Genomic DNA, 20718 nt, shown 5'->3' with positions numbered 1-20718 from the left:
TCGATTTCGAATCCTTCAATCCTCCGATATTGCCTCCGACCTCCTTTTCCACCACTAATTTTCTGATTTTTCCACTTCCGAAGCCGACGAAGACGTCTCCGTTCTCAGACTTAAAAAAATGGTAAGTAAATATTATTTCCAATTTGATTAACCCATAGAACACCATAATTGAAACCCTAGCCCGCATCTCCGATCAATTATTTGTTAGCCCAATTATCACTTAAATTAGTTAACTAGCCAAATCCACTACCAAACAATATTATATTTCTATCTTACCCCTCACCAAAATTTTTGCATCCGAATCCGAATCTTTTAATCCTCCGATATTGCCTCCGAACTCTCCGTCGATTTCGAATCATTCAATCCTCCGATATTGCCTCCGAACTCTTCGTCGATTTCGAATCCTTCAATCCTCCGATATTGCCTCCGACCTCCTTTTCCGCCACCAATTTTCTGATTTTGCCACTTCCGAAGCCGACGAAGATGTCTCCGTTCTCAGACTTAAAAAAAATGGTAAGTAAATATTATTTCCAATTCGATTAACCCATAGAACACCATAATCGAAACCCTAGCCCACATCTCCGATCAATTCTTTCTTAGATTAACTATAAAATATGGTAATTATTATTTCCAATTCGATTAACTCATAGAAGACCATAACTGAAACTCTGAAATTTTAATGGTAAATAATATTTATAGTCCGGCCATTCGATAGTAAATATTATTTACTATTCGAAAAAGCAAAATACTTGTCTCCGATTTGACGAACGATTCCATGATTCAAATTCGATGATGAATAAGTGGAAAAAAATTTGGAATTAACAAACAAATAAGAACGAAGTTTTATGAAACCAATAGTAATTTTGGAAGTATGAGAAATATTGGCTATTATAATTTAAAAATCACCAATATAAATAGGTTAGTCACTTAGTTGTTTACAAATCTAAAAAAAATAAATATATATATATATATATAAATATATATATATATATATATATATATATATATATATATGCACATTTAAAGTTTAAACCAAGTCATTTTCAAATAAGATATTTGTGGAATTTCTCCAATAATTTTTCTTATTACTGAAAAAATATAGAAGACAGCAGTAAAGTGTAACGATCAATGAATAAGTACGATTAACAAAAAAAGAAATAAGTACATATATATACAGCTTAGATTCCCAAATCCATTCACAAGAAAAATGATAAATTAATTGAAAATGAATTACAGCTCATTTTGTTTTAAATTAAATTATTTCTGTACTCTTCTTCTTATCCAACCGAGTATTAATAATATTAAAATCAAAGGAAATATAGGCAAAGAATTCCTGGATCCAGTTTAGAGCTTCGAGCTATTCGAACAAGCAAAAGGGCTTCGATTGTGACGTTGATATTTTTCAGGGTTTTTTTTCCGAGTCTGATTGTCTCCGAGACCAGAATCGGTGTCGCTCGCTGATTTCGATCATCTTCATCAAAACGATTCCTCTGAATTTTATTCCCAGGCGAATTTTGTTCTCCGGTGAAAGAAATCAGAGATTTTTTTTTTTTTTTTTTTTTTTGGAGCTAGTTTATCTAGATCGCTTCTTCATGCTCAGGTTCACTCTCCTTCACTATTTTGATATTAATATTATTATTTTTATTTATTTATATAAATGCTATTATTAGCGTGGAAAAGAACAAAGCGTTTGCATTCCTTTTTTTTTTTTTTTTTTTTTCTTCTTCTTCCTTTTTGTTGGAATTTCGATCTCTCGATTTAATTACTATTGTTCTTTGTAAAGTCCATTTCTTTGTTAGTTTGGGTCTCAAACTGTTTGACACAAAGAAAGTCTTATGCTTAAAGACCCTGCTTAAAGATGAGAGAATTTAGTGACCTAATAACCAGGGATGGTATTGTAGTTTCATTCATAGAGTGCTTAAAGTAGTCTCCTTTTTTTTCCGTGTTAATAATAATAATAAATAAATAAAATCTTTACTCTGACTTTATGCTATCTAACGGAAGATTCAAGGTTCAGTCGCTTCACAACTAATTGTTTTCTTTCTTAAAATCGCAGGTCTGATTGAGTGAAATGCTAGTATGTCTTTCAAAGGCATAGTCCGGGAGCTTAAGGAAATGAAAGACGGGATCGGAACAATGTCGAGGCGGGTCGGAGAAGGGAAACACTGGCGGAGCCGGAGCTACAGATCTCAGACCTCGATCGCCCCCGACGAGGTGAAAGCTTCTCCGATCTCCACGACCACGAGGCCTTCGTCTTCTTCTTCTTCCTCCGTTGCCGCCGAGAATCAGTCCCAGTGGACGAATTTGCCCCCGGAGCTGCTCTTCGACATCCTGAGGAGGGTCGAGGAGAGCGAGGCCTCGTGGCCGGACCGGGCGGTCGTGGTGTTCTGCGCCTCGGTTTGCCGGTCGTGGAGACACATCATCAACGAGATCGTCAAGACCCCCGAGCAGTGTGGAAGGCTCACATTCCCGATTTCGCTCAAGCAGGTACTGATAGTAGTAATAATAATAATAATAGGTTTTATTTGCATTCGTGATCCTTGAAAATTTGCATGATTTCGGTAAGTCTCGAGTGTGCGATTTGCGTGGTTTTATTTGATAGAGTAAAAAGTGGTCAACAAATCATTTTTTTTGGGTGTGACTTGCAGATTTTGTTGTTAAAACTTGAATTGAGTCGATTTGGTGATGATTTTATTTTTCGTAACCGTGGTGTCTGGGTTAGACCCGACTTAGATCCACGAGGCCATGGCACTTGGCATTATCGCAGAATTGTGATTTCATTTGCAAAATTGACGGAAGTTACGCAAAGGGATTGGATCCGGATCGCTAAGTTTTTAGAGTCCTTAAACCGCTGGTGCTAAGAAAAAAAAAATCGGGACGAATCTAAGACCACTTGTCTGATTTTTCAGAGGAATCACGAATATCCTTCAAATATTTAACACTTTTTATTTTTATTTTTGTGTAGCCGGGTCCTCGTGAATCTCCGATACAGTGTTTCATCAAACGGGACAGAGCGAATTTAACGTACTACCTGTATCTGGGTCTCGTGCCTTGTGAGTATTTTACGAAGAAATTCTGTGTTATAAAAGTGGATTGTGGAATTTGAGAGTTAAAAGCAGCTTACTGAACTGATTAACAGCTGAGGGGCATAAAGACAAAGCACTGTTAGCAGCCAAAAGGATAAGAAGGGCAACGGGAACGGACTTTGTCATATCTTTGGCTTCCGATGAATTTTCCCGAGCCAGTACCAACTATGTCGGCAAACTCAGGCAAGTAAAGTAAGAAAGAACCTCTAAATTGTTTCACAGAAAGGCATTCAGGAATCATTTGAGCTAGAAAGTGTAGCCGTAATCAGCCAAATTATATTTTGCCTGATGACTATTTTCAAGAGAATTCCTACAAAAATACACTAGTCCATGGATTACAATGCGTGTGGGATTTTGGTCGCGTAACTAAATGGTCCCGAAACTATTGATTTGTAATTTTAGTCATTTATAAATAAATAAAAAATAAAAAATCTAAACTTTCATTTTTTTAACTGACTAAAAATTTACAAAATCAATAGTTGATGGACTATTTACACTAAAAAAAATTCTTCACAAGCAAACGTAGTGAAGAAAATAATTGCTCAATTACTGCACAGGTCGAACTTCTTGGGCACGAAGTTCACGATCTACGACAGCCAACCGCCTTATGACCACGCCCCGGCGACGAGCAACCGAGCTTCTAGAAGGTTCCACTCGAGGCAGGTCTCCCCGCGGGTCCCGGCGTGCCACTACGGAGTCGGAGGCGTTTCGTACGAGCTCAACGTCCTCCGCACGAGGGGCCCGAGGAGGCTCAACTGCGTAATGACCTCCATACCCCTCTCCTCCGTCCAACCCGGCGGCACCGCCTTCACTCCGACGAACACGACCCCGACCCCGTTCGAGGACGAGAAGGAGAGAGAGAAAGAGAAGGAGAGAGAGGAAGGAGAGTCTCTGGCGCTGAAGAACAAGGCGCCGAGGTGGCACGAGCAGCTTCAGTGCTGGTGCCTCAACTTCAAGGGTCGAGTCACGGTCGCGTCGGTGAAGAACTTCCAGCTCGTGGCGGCGGTTGAGCCGGAGCAAGAGCGGGTCATATTGCAGTTCGGGAAGATCGGGAAAGATATCTTCACCATGGATTACGCGTATCCGATCTCGGCTTTCCAGGCTTTTGCGATCTGCTTGAGCAGCTTCGACACGAAACCGGCTTGTGAATGAGGGAAAAGGGCAAGGCTTGGTGTCTTTTTATCTTTATATGGATGAGAAATGTGTTTGTTGTTTTTGTTTTGTAACTCTCGACTAAAACTTGGAAAGTAATGAATGGTATTTATCTATCATGTTGTGCATTTACTATCACTCATGAAATCACTCGAGTTATTTAAAGTTCGGATAGGGGAGAGAAATTAGGTCAATTGAGTTCTACAATCTCTTTATTTTTATTGAAATTTGAATTTGACAGTATAGGCTAACACACACCTTCTTGCTATGTATAAGTGATTTTTTTAGAAAAATTACACGGATTAGACACCTTTAAACATTGAGATTACGTATTAGCTAACGTTTAAAATTGTTTTGAGAAATAGCCAAATTCGTTGATGTGACGTTTCAGACAATTTTTGAAGGTCGAAAGTAACCTCTCGAGATTGCTGCGTTTTATTTTAAAAAATATATAAAAAGAATAAGTCAACAGTCAATATACTTTTAATTTGATTTGCTTTTATTAATTGATCTCTTTCTCTTTCTCTACACAATTATTAACTCTGACATCGGACAATAGCACAAGACAATAGAAAATCTATTGGTGTTTACGATCACTCTTGCAATCACTATATTAGTTCATGGATCAAAAATCCATGCAAAAAAATGTACGTACGTCATTATATTATTTTTATAGTACACTTCTTTAATGTTTGCAATCACTTTAAATCAAGCATTTTTTTTTCTTTCAACCTATTGTGGTAATTGTGGCAGTGGTTTGAGAAGATTGTGGAGAGGATTCTAACGATTGCAAATGCGCTGGATGAGAAGATCAATGACAAGATCTCAATGTTAGATCGGCTAGACGTGGACGACATTGAGGCTAACAGGGAGAAGAGACAGGTTGTAAGTGTGTTTGATCATATTTGAATAATAAGATCCATGGCCAAATCCTTGATTCTTCATATCTGATCTTTCTATATGTAGAATGTTTTTTCAAATCTAAGTTTGGCGCTGCTCAGTCGTCGCACAAGGTGGAATTGAGGTTGGAGTTCTTCGTGGCGTGGTGTGTGGCGGAGATTCGTCGTGGGTGGAGTGCTTCATCATTGCACATAGATAGGTGGTGATGGTGAGAGATGAAGAAGATGAAAGCAAGGTATATTTATTTATTTGTGTTAATATCGATATATGTATGTAAATTTGTGTTGATACCGATATAGTTGCTTCAGCATTTCTACCTGATTTAAAAGTTTATTTGTGTTAATATCATTATATATATATATATATATATATATATATATATAATTTAAGTTTGTTTATGTTTATTTCAATTTATTCGTATTAATTTGGTTTATTTGTGAGAGAATTGGCAACTTTGTGTCTCCGGTCGGAGAACTGGCGGCTCGAGACGGATAGGCGGTGAAAATCGACGAAGAATTGCGGAAGTTGACTCGGTGTTGAAGATCGGCGGTGAAGATCTCGTAATATTTTTAGAGATTTTTTTAATCTATTAATGGAATAGTTATTTATTGTAATGTTTCCATTTATTTATTTTATTTTTTGTTAATTACTTTATATACCCTTCATTTTAAATTAAGAGATTTTTGTCTAATCAAATGGGTTAATCTGATTTATTGGTTATTTCGCAAAATAAACCAAACATTGGTTATTTTAACAATTTTATGTTTTTGATTGGCTAGTCTACTCAAGCTCCCTTTTTTTATTATTATTTCTTTACATTTTGTACTTATCAATCAAAGATGTTTATTTATGTCATCTGAAGCTGAAGCCATGCGAAGTCACCGAAAATATTAAAAATTTATTGCAGCTAATCCATTTAATCAAAATTAATTTAAATTAAAAGCAACAACGATTCTTTTTGTAGTCGATGCTGTCAAAGAGAGTTATTATTTTCTTAGTTTTGATTAATTTCGATAAAATTCAATATCTTTTTCTAATGATAGAGTTAAAAAAAAATTAAAATGAATGCCGTTTGAGATCGTTAAAATCCGTTAACGTTTGTCGAAATTTATCAAATTTTGTCGGAATCCGTCAATATCAAGTTTAAGTAGGTTGAGGAGTATTTTTATTCAAAATAAGTGTAAAAAGTTTAAGAAAATTATCTAAGCATATCCGAATTAGACGTGCCAAAACCTTATCTGTTTTAATAATAGACAGCTCAACTATGAGAGGAGAGCGTGGGCCCAAGTCCAATCAAATATTTATTTGCTGCTGTTTTTTTTTCAAGTGCATGTGTTAATTAATATGACTGCTTTGGTTTTAGTAACAAAAAAGCTAAATAAATAAAGAACGAACAACCCAAGTAAAATCTATGGATATGTTATATGTATATAAATATAAAAATGCATAAAATATGAAGAAATCATTTTCTAACACTTCTTTTTTCTAAAACATTTTTTTTAGTATATGGAAATGAAGAAAAAGAAACAAAAATAGTCGTCCCTTCCGAAAAATGAAGACAAAAGTGATTTTTTTTTAATTGAAGAAGACCGTCGAAGAGGAAAGATTCGTAGTTCAATCTTCAATGTCTATTTCTTTTTCTTTTTTTACTTTTGCTTTATCCGCTATTGTAAAAAATCGTTTTAGTTGCAGTTGCTGTTGCTGTTGACTTTTCAGATGCTAATAATGAATTATTGAAGAAGCTGGAGGGAAAAGGTTGTTCTCACATGCGTTTTTCTGTAGTAAAGTTGTAAGCTTTCTGAAGAGTTTGCAAAAAATTCCTCGTTCTAAGAATTAACTTATTTTATTCTAAAGATATGTTGTTATTTATATTATATCTACATTACTAGGCCTGTAAAAGCTTACGAGTAACTAGTTTTGCATAGTGTTGGGCAATGCTAAAACATTATATGGGACATTTCTATATTCACATGATTACGCGTTGGATTGAAATAAATATGATCTGAAGCTTCCGAGCAGGGAAAAAAGAATAAAAACTAAACTCAATCTCGATTTTACAGTTAATGTCGATAACGGTGACAAAAAGATACCATCTCTTTTCTCTGGTACATATCAGATTCAGAATGAACATGTTGAAGTGAACTACAAATATACTGCTCCCAGAGTGTCTCTTCACTTCACCACTCAATCTTTGTCTCTTCTAATGTTCCGTTCCAGTCAAAAGGTTTCATCTGACAGTTGAGTAGGTAATGAACTCGTTCGAAGTGAACTCAAACGGCTGATGAGGAATCGGGTTCCTAAAACCAACGTTACAGTTAATTTTGATTTTATTTATTTATTGGTAAAATTTACAAGTACGAAAGAGCAAGCATAAAAGAAAAAAACTCACGGTCGAGGCCCATAAACTTTGATCTGGCGGACATGAGTGTCTCTCCCGTTAAGGTGATTCGACAAAACAGCAATTTGTAACATAAAAGTGTTGACAAAAGTTTCCCTGCAAAACCCATTTGCGTCAAAACGCATCCAAAAATCTCAAACGGTACCAAGTTTTTGTTTCAAAATGCATCCGGATAATCTCAAACGGTACCAAGTTTTATGTATTCAAACTGATTGATCAACTTACAACTACAATAGAAAAATCAAGGCGATCTAAAGCACTTTTGACCTACCTATTTCTCCTATATTACAGATAGAGTAGGAAATAATTACTTTTTTTGTTGTTGTTGTTGCATGAATTATAAATGTAGCAATAGAACTGTTATAAGAGTAATAAGACTAATACCTAACAAGAAAACAACGAATGAAGATGAACAATCTAAATAATCAAGATGTGGCCTTTTTACTTCGCGATCACATTTTCCAGAATATAGACTATTCAAGGGAATAAACAATATAACTAAGACACAGGACCGGCCAAAACTAAGCACTACAAAAGGAAAATTGGAAGCAGGAAAAAGGCGGTGCCTTTGTTGCTTACCTTGGATCATTTCCCGACAGAGAAAGGTACACCCACCCCGTTGGCTTATCAAGTTCGACAGTTTTAATCTCCTACATACATACATATTACAAGAACAGATCGCCGATCAAAATAAGTTCTACCCAGATAGCATATACTACTACAGGATAAGAATTTAGTAAAAATAAAACAATCGAATCAATTCCAAGTGCCAATAGCCTACTGCAAAACCAGCTTTATAACTAGACTAAATGAATTAAGTTCACCAACCTATAAAAAAATTAATAATAACAATTCTACTACGAAATCAAGACTTCGCAGAAGACAAATAACCTTCAAGTTGTGAAATCCATCGCCGGCACGAATCGATATCTTGCACGGCGTGTAGCTCTCGTCCAGCTTGAAATCCACATATAGAACCACAAGCTGGGAGTGACGGGAAAAAAGAAAAATAAAATCCCCGAAAAATTTAGGTTTTCTTTTTGCATTGAATAAAACCATAAATATGCAAACTTTTTATGTATAATTCTTTTCATACTTGAAGCTTCACTTTCTTCTGGAATTGGACATTTACAAGATGAGGCTGAGCACCGTCCGATCTGATCATGATACAATCAATATCATAAAAAAAGAGCTCGTTTGAGAGAGAGAGAGAGACAGAGAGAGAGAGAGAGTACTGCCAGTATGACTCTAGATTTTCGTCGCGGAGAGCAGAGACGCCATTGCCGGGCTTGCAAGAGCTGACACTCCAAGCGGCTTTCTTCCCCAACTCTCGGAGATCGTCGTCTTCGATCGTCAGAATCTGATTCCCTCCGCTCACTTTCATTTCGTCTTCCCCTTCCGACGATTCCGTCGCCATTGTTGCTGTTCCTGATTATCTCTCAAAGCTGTGTGCGATGTCTGATACGAACTAAAAAAAAAAATCGAATTTAGTACCAAATGAGATATACGAAAGAAGCACATAATCTCTCCAAATAGCTACCTCAAAATTGGCCTTGGGATTAGACTGACTGTGAAATGGATGAAGAGTGAGTGGAATAAAGAAAGGGACGAAGGAAAGAGACCTCAATAGGGCTTCTTCTTTTTTTTTTTCTTTTTTTATATGGATGTCTCAACTCAAATTCACGAAAGAAATCGCGTGATTACCGAAATCTTTGTGTCCCAAAGCTTCAAAAGAGACGTGGTACATTGCCCACTCTGAATTTGAGCTTCAAGCCTTCAACACACTGCAAAGAGGAGAGGCACATAAAAGAAATGGGTTTCATGTTATATGGTACAAGTCACACTTTAACCCACATTTTGAAATTTTAATTTTTTTTACCTAACTTTTTATGAGTTTTTCTTACCTATAACCCTATAAAGCCAAATAAACTAGTCGAAACTCTCTAATTCAACCTATTTTTTTTAATTAAGCGTTGAAATATTTTACGGGTATACCTTAGTATACCAAGGATTTACCGGGATATCCCGTAAATAAAAAGGTAAAGTGTATGATACCATTATCAAAGTGATGAACCGGAGAATACTAAATTACCCGGGAGATTTCCGCGAACAAATAAACACATACATATATACATATATTTATATAATGATAATATTAAAGATAAATTAAAATTTTAATATTTAATATATTATATTTACATCTTATTATCATCTTTTAAAATAAAATGATCTAATATAGTTAATTTTTATGCAATGAGTAATTAACTGGACTAAAAACAATGGGCTTTTGACTTTTAAATGGGCTTTTACAAATCTTGTACGTTGGACAATTAATTGGGAGAATGACTAAAGTGCATTACACTCTCAACAATTCATTTTTATTATTTTGCTTCAAGTTTGATGCAGTTTTATTATTTTCTGGACATTCGATTCAGCTGTGGACATTCTTCTTAGTTATGGACCTAAAGAAATGGCTTTACCACCCTTAATGGTGGGCCGGAACTGGATATATGACTCCAATATTGAAAACAATGTAACAAACAATCCATAATTTGAATTCAAGCACACATTATTTATTTCATACATAATAAAATAATTGTTACTACCCAAAGAACAAGCACCAAACCTGTAAACTATGCAAAGCTCACCTACTACGTACACAATTGTTAATATATATACCATACCTTACTACAAAATACAACATACTTTTAGACTATACACTTATCAGAAACTATGGAAAAACAAAACATACCTAATTAATTAGCATTGAACAAAAAAATCATCAAGCAAAACTAACTACGTGGCATCATCTCTTCCTACCAAACACGGAAATCTTCCTCCTCGCGAAGAATCCCGGTCTCTTCTCCGGAGCCGGGGAGCTCGTTACGGAACCCATCGGGGCCTCATGATCGACGGCGACGTCGACGGCGACGGGCCGTTCCGGCTCGTTCCGGACGTCTCGCAGCTGCCTGAGCGTCTCCTGCGCAGCCGCCTTGGCTCTGTCGCTCCCGTTGACCGCGAGGCTCATGAGCGGAGCCACGCCCCCGTCCATAACCAGACAGCAATACTCGACCCTCTGAGAGCACATCAGCAAGAGGATTTCCACGGCGCACTCTTTGGCCTCGGGAGCGCCGACCTCGAGAGTCTCCACGATCTCCGCAATGCAGCCCGGCGTGTCGGCCACCGAGGCCCGCCCCTCCTCGGTGCTGCACAGGTTCTTCACCACCGAGAGCGACTCGAGAGACGAGGCTTCGCTGCTGAGGAGAGGGACGAGGTTGGGGACGCAGCCTGAGGATACGAGCTGTGCGCAGAGGTCGGGGTCGGCCGAGAGGTTGAGCAGTATTTTCAGGGCTTGAGAATCGAGGGCTCTCAGGATTGGTACGAGGGCGCCAGAAGCTGCGATCTTGGCTCGGCAGTGTGGATGGCCGGAGAGTGTTTCGATCACGGAGAAAGCTTCTTTGGTCACTTCGGAGTCGAGGAACGACGCTACGAGATTAAACGCGTCTTCGTGTAGGTACGGGATTCCATTTCTGCATCAAAGAAGGAAAGAAAAAAAAAAGCCCATCAGTTTCAGACCACAAAATCCAAAATCTGAACAAAACATTTCAGCCGAAACCCTTGAACCGATACAATTTTCAACTTATAAACTGACCAAATGGCCACGATTAACTTACTAATACCGCTCTGATGATTTTTTAGATTGAGGACAAAGTGACATAACCATCATAACTCAATGGGTAAACAGACAATGTATTCATATCAGAAATAATATAAACTATCTTTACCTGCTTTTGCTCGCAAATTTCAACAGCAACTGAAAACCATCCCTCTGAGCATCCACATCGTTGAGATCTCTTGCTTCCCTCAGAAAAGCGATAAGCGGTTCAACGAAATTCTCAGTCGTTAGAGAATAATAACAAGGTCTATCGTCGCACGTCAAAGTGTTCCTCACATCTTCAACAACCTTGCGTCTCGATTCCCATGAAAGCTCGCCAAGATTAGATAGAAATGCCAGATTAGCGTAGGTCTGAAATTTATTAGAACTACAATCGTTCTGCACCGAACGAAGCCCATTGCCTGCATTGGAGCGTGGATAATCTGAACTATAACTGTTATCGAGGGACCCTATTGAAACTTCGCTGAAATCCAAGGGCAAATACAGGTCGTTCATCGAGCTCCCGAAGCTAGCTATGGAGGTACAAGACGTGTCCCACGATTTCTGTGTCTCCGCTTGAAGGTTTGGGTTGGGAATCGTGATACCGTTGAGAGTACACCACTCGGATATCAACTCCTTTAAGCTAGAATTCGGAGTCATCGAATAATTCATCAACCTCACACCAGTCTTTGGACACGTAACATTACTCTGGTCAAACCATTTTTGGATCCACATTCTCTCGTACGTTTGGCCGGAAGCTATGACCACAGGATCGAACATCAATCTCGAAGATATCGGGCATCGAAATTCCTCTGGAGGCACGGCTCGCCTCAGCATGTAATTCTCCATCTCGTACTGGCCTTGTCTCGCACGAGGCTCTGCTTCACAGCCACTGGGCACGATGTCCGATTGGTCGACCGTAATTGAGCTACCATGTTTCTTGAACAGGTGTAACAAGAAATTTAGTATCTTCTTCTTTGTAGGATCGTTCTCGCTAACTTTACTACGCAACGCTATTATCGCCCTTCTCTCTATTAGGATGGTCTTGGGCGACGTAATGTGTAACATCGAAGTTGCGAGTTGGAACGATTTGAGATTGGAAGCTTCCATGGAATCAGATTCCGAAGAATCTTTCTGGAGAAGTTCTCGTACAACTTTTCCGGCAGCTTCCTCATATGGGTCCAGGTAAAATGTTGCACTCGAAAGATCGTCAACTATTTGAGAAATCTGTAGATAAATACGGGTGTGAAATTCTCGAATGCCTTAAAATTCCATAGCCATGACAGATGTATTTAAAATTGCATAACCAATGAAATTCAACAGGGAAAAAGGAGTAGTTAGAAATTAATAGTTAAGTAAAGCAATTACATAGTGTGAAAAAGAAGAGAGTGAAAGGAAAAGGTAGGCCTTTACTGGGTGAAAAATCGGGATGTTTCCCAGGGGGAGAGAAGAAGCCTCTCAAAAGCTTGTAATATCTTGTATTTTCTATTTTGTGAGGAATGAAAGATTCACGGTCTTATATAAAAATAGGAATGAAAGATTCAGGGTGTTATCACAAACCTCCGCAGCAAGCATAACTGGAACCATATCTTGGATTTGGCATAAACTCTGCTCCAACAAGTTTCTTGATTTTCTGCATCTCGAAAGGATCACGTCCCCCGTGAAAGCCTGAAAGAAATTTAACGAACCCGACGAAATTCAGATCGCAAACTAGCTAACAAACAATCACCCAATGGGAGGTGGACATAGGGTTATGCTCTTCAAGTCATGTCTCTTCCGAAATAAGAAGGGGGTGATTCTGAATCATCCAAGTAACATACGCACCAGATACAGTTTGCTTGACTCGCCGCAGTACTGGAGAATCTGCTTGGCTTTGTCGATCGCATTGTTCAACGAGCACAGAGCCTGTATTCCAGAAGTGCTCCGAGGCCTTGCGGCTTCTATCTTCGGTAAGACCCTCGACACTCCACCAACCAGTTTCAAGAGCTCTGTGCACATTAGCTGATGAACCTGTAACAATTCGAGTAAATTAGTCATAATCAAGTGAAGTTTCATCAATAGACTATGCAACAAGAATTTAAGGACTGTTTTATAATCAACAACCGATGACCTACAATAGGGAAAATAGCATTCATATCCCCTAATTTTATTTGAAATGCTTCATTTATACCCTGAAATTTAAAGTCATCACAATCCTTCCATTCCATCAGCTTTAAGTCTATTGTGAAATCAACCTTACGCTTATTAATCATTGAAAATTTAACTCTTAACCGATATTTTGGTTGAGTTTTCCTTTTAGCAAAAGAATATGACTTTTGGGTAAATTGACATGCAAAAGTCAACAGATATGTCAAAGGTTAATTTCACAATATACTTCACTCAAACTAATTTGCAGAGTCAGAGTCTTATATAGTACCTTAAAAGAGCGAGTGTTTGACACTGCTCCCACGACATCAGCAGAATCAGTCCCCATAGACAACCGAGCTTATCTAAAACCCGGCAACCAAAAGAAAAAGAAAGGAAGAAAGTAAAATTAATTTTATGACGTATTCCAAAGTCCAATTTTCAAGGCCTGGATCGGGGAAAGTGTGAACAAAGTACAGAACAGAGGTCAAAGGATATATATTAGGTTAACACGAAAGATGAACTAGAATCATCTCCTACTGATTCTGAGGTAGAGTATCAGCTCATGGGAAAATAAGCGTCGGACTTAATATGTATATCATCAAAAATCAAGTAAAAGAAAGAGAATGAATCATAGTTTGACATATTCTCAGAGCTTCGCATGCAAATAAATCAATATGGACTACTATTATCGACTAGGCTTTTTGTAAGTCAACGAAGCTTTTGGGACCATAAAAGTTGGATTACGGTGAAAGTATAACTTCTCAACCTAACCCTAAGAATTTCACCAAATTGAAAAGCCTACAAAGAAACGAGAACGAAAAAGTACTCACCAGAATTACGATGTAAAGCTCTTCTGCAAGTCCTCAGAAAGTGAAATAAATCGTCGAATATATTCAAAATTCCAATTCATAAACAAAAATACGTCGCCTTTCAACAAATACCCGAACGATATAGAAATAATAATAATAATATATTAAGAAAACGAGAAATTGAAGTTCCTCTCACTCTGTCTATCGACCATAGACGAGCAAGGCAAATAGTTGGAATCTTCTAAGCCAAACAACAAGGTTCTCGGCCAAACAGAGCTCAATTCTTTTGGAGCTCGTAACCATAACAAAAAAAGAAGCAAAATAACGCTAAAAAAATGAAAAACTACAAACCAGGGAGACCGAACAAGGGAGGGAGAGGGAAAGAGTCAAGAAGAAAAGTAAAAGAGCCGAGTTTTGGTGGTTGGTGAAGTTGTTTTCAAGATGAGACGATTTACAGGGTAAATCAGAACTCGGACCGATTCGAAGTCGTCAAGTTGAAAATGAATAAAAGTTAGAGTTTAGTTATTTTAGGTTAACGATGACGAATGTTAAGCTATAGGACCTGGTAAAGATTCCACAGCGCAGATGAGAAGAGAGAGAGGTCAAACACCCGTATCAAATTCTCTTCGTTTTTCTCTCACTTACTTTACTCTCCACGCCAAGACACACACAAAACGATAGAGACGAGAGGAAAGAGAATCTCTGCACTCATTATAGTGTAAAAGATAAAGTGACGTCACATACACATATTATTATTATTATTTTTTTTTTTTCTGAGGGAGGGCTTTATAAGTAGCCAATGATACAAGATCGGATATTTATAAATATGGGGGCCGGACAAATATAAGTATCTATTTCTATTTCTAGAAGCACACAAACACACCTCATAAATAATTAAATCTGGGCATTGCGCCCGCCGCGATAGATACACATATTATTTTATTTCTAAACTTTTTTTTTTAAGGCATGTAAACAAAAAAACGCAAAGGTTTGCGGTAGAGATAATTAAAAATAGAGGGGTGAGTATTAATTATTAAATACTGATTTATTTATTAAACCAGGAAGCTAGCTAAAAAGGAAGATACCATTTAGAACTCAAGGAGTCGACTGGTGTTTTTATGCCATGTGTTTTAACGTTATTACAATTATATTTTTAATTATTGTATATTAATTAACACTATATTTTATTAAAAGTTCATCAACTAATTAATATTTAGTTGAATTTTTACGTGTTGATTAATAAAAAAGCACTAATAAAAATAGATATTAACATTTTATAATATTTATTAAAATGAAGACCCAAAGTGTTTAAAACTTAAAAGTTACAAAGTAATATGATAATATTTTTCATTTTTGTATGCCCGATTTGGTGATTTTCAACAAAAATCAATTAATTGATAAATTTTTAACAACCGTCATAATTACTAACTTTTACTATGTTAATTTGATGAATTAATATTTAAAATCCATTAAATATTGATTAGGGGATAAATATAACCCTACTAAAATATAAATAAATAAATTACTTAGAGTATGAATTAGATAAAGTTTAAAATACTACATCGGGGGGGGGGGTGGAAATTATATCTAGTAACGTGTTTTGTCATTTTTTTTTAAACGATGGGTGAACGTTTTACATTACGAAGACAGCGGATTTGAAATGTGAATGACCGTTTTTGCCCTTATTTTGTTTATTTCTCAGTTGTTTTAAAGGTTTGCTCCGACCACGGGTTCTTTTGTCGCATTGATTGTGGTTGTCCAATAAACTTAACATATACAGTATACGACTAACATACAATATAAATACATAATTTAATTAATAGTATATATATATATATATATATATTTATCATATATATTTTATTTAATCACATACTGATTATTGTATACAATATGTTGATTATGTGATATTGTATACAATATACTTATAGCGTATATAATACATTGATAATGTGATTATTGTATACAGTTACCGTCGGAGAGGAGCGTCGGAGTTACGACAACGGTGGAAATATTGTATAATATACATGTGATTATTCTATATTGTTAGCGTTAGAGAGGAGTGTCGGAGCCAACCTCCCATGAGCGTTCCAGCTCCGCGCGACGTGTGAAACTTGACGCGCTTTCGCATCTCGTAGATCTGGTTTCTATACTATATACTGATAGTACATATCGAATCCGTCGGGGTGTTGGAATTAGGGTTGGAATCAAGCGGCGAGGACTAAGAGGAGTGTTGGAGCCACGGAGACGGCCTTTCACGGGCGTGGAGCTCGGCGCGTTTTTGCATATCATAGATCTGGTTTGTATACTGGGTGTGTTGAATAAGAGCATTTTGGTCCTAAAAAAAGTAAAATTCGTTATTTTTGTAAGGTTTTGAAAAATCTGTTGTTTTCGTAAATTAGCAACTAAAATATGTTGTTTGTGTAATTTCTCCGACAATATGTGATAAAATAAAAGCAAAAACTCAGGGTCCAAAAAAAATGCCACTACATTGTCCCTAGAGCAAAAAATTCGGTTAATGATTTTATTTTGATTTATTTTTAATTAAAATTATCCGGATAAAATAACCGAAATTTCGGTTAAAATATTTTAACCGAGTAAGCTTTCAGTTAACCTAGGTTAACTGAAATTAACTAATTAAAAAAAATAATGCAATCATTATTTGAATCCTGTTTGGGAATAAAATAGTAAATATAATGAAAGTAGGCGTTGTAATACAATTCGCTATTTAATACTATTTATACTTGCATTCAATATTTTCTACAAATGGGCATTCAATTCCTGAACGTGATACATTGTATTTCGGTTTTATACATATGTATATATAAGAGCATATTATTTCTAATTAATATTTAACGTAATTATGATATTTTGCTTTTGAAATAGGCCTTTAATAGTGCATTATCAATTACAATATCTATAATTAAATGCTATTCATATTAACTTCGAAATGCAAATAATCACATATAACTATTATCGGTTAAATCAATTAATTTCGGTTAATTGGGCTAAAAATAATATCGTTAACAATTAACCAAGGGAAAATATCAATACTATCTCTCGTGTTTAATCGAAATGCGAGATTTATCCCCTCTATTTCTAGAAATATCATACATATCCCTTTAGTTTAATATAAATGACATATACCTCCCCTAAAAAAATGTTATATTATAAATATCACCATTTTCGTTTATTTTTTACAAAAAAATAATTTGAACTCCCCAAAATACCCTTAACAGAATAAATATTTATTTACTATTTTATTAAAAAAAATCAAAATCTCTCTTTATAAAAAAAATCCTTAACTTATTATAAGGAAATTTTTTAATTTAAACTTTTTGTATATAGAATAGAAAATAAAAAATTATTTCATTAAGGGTATGAGGAGTTCAAATTATTTTTTTGTAAAAAATAAACGAAAAAAGGGTGATATTTGTAATATAACATTTTTTAGGGGATGTATATGTCATTTATATTAAACTGGAGGGATATGTCTGATATTTCTATAAATAGAGGGGATAAATCTTGCATTTCGATTAAACACGAGGGATAATATTGATATTTTCCCATTAACCAATGCTCAACAATTAACCGTGACGGCTTTGATGATAGTGTGGGACCCGCAATACAAATCGCGGCGGCTGTGATACAAATACCAGGAACGTTCACTGCGCACACTCACTTCGAGTCGTTATGTATTTTATTTATTAATATATAAAGTTAGGAAAATGATTTCTTAGAAAAAAAACAGTAAGGAAAGTTAATGGAGGACAAGTGATGTGACTTCCAACACGTAAACGAAAGTTCTCCACTTGTTTAAGTATTACATTTATATTTATGCGTCCAAGTCAAAAATATCAATTGAATTCTAAGTTCCAACAAGAATAATGTATTTAAATAAGGGAAAAATGAAGTAAGTGTTTATTGTCGGGCTCTATAGACAATTCATATAAAATTGATGCTATAATTCATTTTTGATAAATTTTAAATAAATAATTATGAGATTTTATTAATAAAACCAAAAAATATTAATAATTATAAATAATTATCAGACTCCAATTGACTTAAATAGAATACTAACAAAAAAAATAAATATAACGATTATGAGTTTCTCTGTCTAATTAAAGTGGTTATAGAATATCATAACTTGGTAAAAGCATCATCAATGCATACACTAAATTTATTGTAATTTTCATACCAAATTTGGTGCACCTTTTATAATACATTTTTTCCCCCTCCAATGCTATTACACTATATCTTACAGTAAAAGGAGTATTCCAATAATATGATTTTTTATTAAGCTTTTTAACCTAAATGCTTTTAGATTAAATGTCTTAATCTTATTATTTATTTGTAATGTCTAATTAGATATATAAAATGTAATTTTATTTTATTTATCAATTCTGTATAACATATAGTTAAATCAGTAATAAATTATTTAAAAATAAAATATAATTAATGCAAGATATTAATTAATAAATTTCATTACATAAATAATATAATATTTTGTAGGGAATAAATAATACACCATTAAAAAACATAAATTTAAAAATTACATATTACTAATTGATTTAATTTATACGCATATACTCATTTTTAGATTTGATATCTATAAATTATTATTAATTATCACCTTAATTTGGTTTGATATTTATAAACTTTTTTTTAATTATCGACTTAATTTAAGAAAAAATTCGTGCATATTTATAGTAAGAAAAAAAAAAGAAGAATACTTTTTTTTTTCTTCTAATCTCATGATTTTATCGCTCAAAACAAAACCTCAATTTTACTGAGAGAGAGAGAGAGAGAGAGAGAGAGAGAGAGATTATATTGCAACCTAAATGTACTCCTGCATATAAGCTACGAGCTTATGGATTTTTTTTTACACTAAACTATAAAGTTGAAAGACACGCCAGCATGAGATAAGGGTGCAAGGAGCATGCATATTAAAAAAAAAAAAGAAAAAAAAGAAGTTGTAATAATTGTTTACAAGATAAAATTGAAGCCAAAGAGACTTGATCTGATTCATTTGTCATACATTTATAAAATATAAATATGACCAAGACTAGCAGTAAAGTGGCACGGAGTGTTAGTACAAGGTATGTGCCACTAAAAATCGGCTCGTCCAATAAACGGTAAACGTAATATTCAAATACGTATTTTTTTCAAATATAGCAAATAGTCGATTTCAGGTTCACCAACTGTGTGGACATAAATTTGTTTTTCAAGACATTAATTAATTTTCAAGAAAATAAAAAACTATATATATCAAATATTTTAGTTGCTAAAGAAAAGACACCTACCATTTGTTTTTGTCTACTTCTATGCCGCTTCATAGCTTTTAAATTTATCATGTTTCTTTATTCCTTGTAGAACTTAAATCCTTTCATCCACTTGCCAATATCTCATGTTCTCTTAATTTTATTAATTTACTAGTTTCAACAATATGGCAATGCGCGAGCTAACAAAATTATTATTGTTTTTAAATAAAAAATGAAAAATAAAAATAAAAAATAGAGTAAGTTGAAATTTTTTTTAATTTTATTAAATTAAATTTAACAAAATCGTTGTCAATGATTTTTAAAAAGTAATAAAATATAGAAGAAAAAAACACTTTTATGATTCAATTTTCAAAATATTGCATGTTTTCTTATCTGTCAGATTTCTTAGAAGTATTATGGATAAAAAAAAATTAGGTAAATAAAAGTTAAAGTTAAATTTTGATAAAAAAAATTAAAAAAAAAAAGATATAGAGAAATAGAAAGTAAGAAAAGTTTCTTATATTTATATTAATAATATACATTGTTATGTTAAATTGCAAAATTATATTATATATCAAACAATAACATATAAATTCTACGTGTAATATTAATTTAATACCACATAGTTTTTTCAAGAATATATATATATATATATATATATATATATATATATATAACATATACTCAAAATAATGTATGTTATTGATATAGTTTAATATAGTATTAGTAATTATGATTATAATATACATGAAAAAAATTATTCAAAATATATTGATGAGAGAGTGAGGAAAAAAAATAATATACATAAAAAAAATTATACAAAATATATTGATGACAGAGGAAAAAAAAATTAAAGGCCGAAAATAAAAAAATTAAGGGCCGCCACGTGTCGCTGCCTGGCGACGCCACGTGGCGGCCTCAGGATGAAAGTGGGAGAAGATATGTGATCTGTATTACCTATGTTATAGATTTTACGTCACGTATTAGGTTACAAAATACTATATATATATATATATATATATATATATATATATATATTCATTTGAGCATTGTGTATGTCAGTGGAATCAGCAGCGTCGCCACAGCCAGTGGCGAAATCCGGAAAATGGGATCTCTTCTCTCTCTCTTTTTCTCAGTTTTTAGTTTTTACTAAAGCTGGTCATATAGAACCCGAGAAATGGGATCCCTTGGTCCCGTCCCATATTTTGCGGGAAATGGGACTCTCGGAACCGTAAAAAATGATACCGCGGTACCGGAAATTCCCGATACCATATTTCGCGGTTCCGGGATTCTTATATTTCCCATATTTACTTTTTTCATTTTATTTTAA

General features: G+C 34.7%; 3 protein-coding genes across 9 annotated transcripts; 1 reads left to right on the top strand and 2 right to left on the bottom strand.

Moving 5' to 3' along the window:
- The first annotated feature begins 1260 nt into the window (after positions 1-1260).
- TLP2 (tubby like protein 2) lies at positions 1261-4354 on the top strand. Of its 2 annotated transcripts, XM_089611467.1 has the most exons (5): positions 1261-1600; positions 2057-2487; positions 2966-3053; positions 3140-3269; positions 3644-4354. In XM_089611467.1, exons 2-5 carry the CDS (start codon positions 2080-2082, stop codon positions 4236-4238), a joined length of 1221 nt encoding a protein of 406 aa, XP_089467593.1. In that variant the 5' UTR covers positions 1261-1600; positions 2057-2079; the 3' UTR covers positions 4239-4354. The 2 variants fall into 2 exon arrangements, with proteins under 2 accessions (XP_089467593.1, XP_089467592.1); XM_089611466.1 differs by lacking the exon at positions 1261-1600 and having other exon boundaries at positions 1743-2487.
- Positions 4355-7124: 2770 nt separating this feature from the next.
- Positions 7125-9365, bottom strand: APC10 (anaphase promoting complex 10). 6 transcript variants are annotated; one of them, XM_089613688.1, is made up of 8 exons: positions 9241-9350; positions 9077-9104; positions 8772-9004; positions 8633-8693; positions 8428-8520; positions 8116-8186; positions 7528-7632; positions 7125-7435 (listed from the first exon to the last, which is right to left on the bottom strand). In XM_089613688.1, the coding sequence occupies exons 3-8, from the start codon at positions 8951-8953 to the stop codon at positions 7366-7368; spliced, it is 582 nt and encodes a 193-aa protein (XP_089469814.1). In that variant the 5' UTR covers positions 8954-9004; positions 9077-9104; positions 9241-9350; the 3' UTR covers positions 7125-7365. The 6 variants fall into 6 exon arrangements, with proteins under 6 accessions (XP_089469814.1, XP_089469813.1, XP_089469816.1 ...); XM_089613687.1 differs by having other exon boundaries at positions 9077-9365; XM_089613690.1 differs by lacking the exon at positions 9077-9104 and having other exon boundaries at positions 9241-9365.
- A 722-nt stretch (positions 9366-10087) lies between these two features.
- LOC149399568 (ARM repeat superfamily protein) lies at positions 10088-14806 on the bottom strand. Its single transcript, XM_089612492.1, has 6 exons — positions 14149-14806; positions 13608-13680; positions 13016-13201; positions 12752-12859; positions 11322-12418; positions 10088-11066 (listed from the first exon to the last, which is right to left on the bottom strand). The coding sequence occupies exons 2-6, from the start codon at positions 13662-13664 to the stop codon at positions 10343-10345; spliced, it is 2172 nt and encodes a 723-aa protein (XP_089468618.1). The 5' UTR covers positions 13665-13680; positions 14149-14806; the 3' UTR covers positions 10088-10342.
- Between the last annotated feature and the right edge of the window lie 5912 nt (positions 14807-20718).

This window comes from Urtica dioica, chromosome 4 (assembly GCF_054948205.1).
Source record: "Urtica dioica subsp. dioica isolate 48M chromosome 4, U.dioica_male_clone48M_v1_H2, whole genome shotgun sequence".
NCBI lineage: Eukaryota > Viridiplantae > Streptophyta > Magnoliopsida > Rosales > Urticaceae > Urtica > Urtica dioica.
Note: the sequence above shows the minus strand (reverse complement) of the source record. Positions and strands in the feature narration are given on the sequence as shown.

Coding starts and splice junctions, on each gene's coding strand:
- TLP2 (XM_089611467.1), top strand. CDS start 2,080: ATGTCTTTCAAAGGCATAGTCCGGGAGCTTAAGGAAATGAAAGACGGG. Junction 2,488..2,965: donor TCCCGATTTCGCTCAAGCAG/GTACTGATAGTA, acceptor ATTTTTGTGTAG/CCGGGTCCTCGTGAATCTCC. Junction 3,270..3,643: donor AACTATGTCGGCAAACTCAG/GCAAGTAAAGTA, acceptor ATTACTGCACAG/GTCGAACTTCTTGGGCACGA.
- APC10 (XM_089613687.1), bottom strand. CDS start 8,953: ATGGCGACGGAATCGTCGGAAGGGGAAGACGAAATGAAAGTGAGCGGA. Junction 8,187..8,427: donor ATGGATTTCACAACTTGAAG/GTTATTTGTCTT, acceptor GTATGTATGTAG/GAGATTAAAACTGTCGAACT. Junction 7,633..8,115: donor CTGTCGGGAAATGATCCAAG/GTAAGCAACAAA, acceptor TGGGTTTTGCAG/GGAAACTTTTGTCAACACTT.
- LOC149399568 (XM_089612492.1), bottom strand. CDS start 13,664: ATGGGGACTGATTCTGCTGATGTCGTGGGAGCAGTGTCAAACACTCGC. Junction 12,860..13,015: donor AGTCAAGCAAACTGTATCTG/GTGCGTATGTTA, acceptor AATTTCTTTCAG/GCTTTCACGGGGGACGTGAT. Junction 12,419..12,751: donor CAGTTATGCTTGCTGCGGAG/GTTTGTGATAAC, acceptor ATTTATCTACAG/ATTTCTCAAATAGTTGACGA.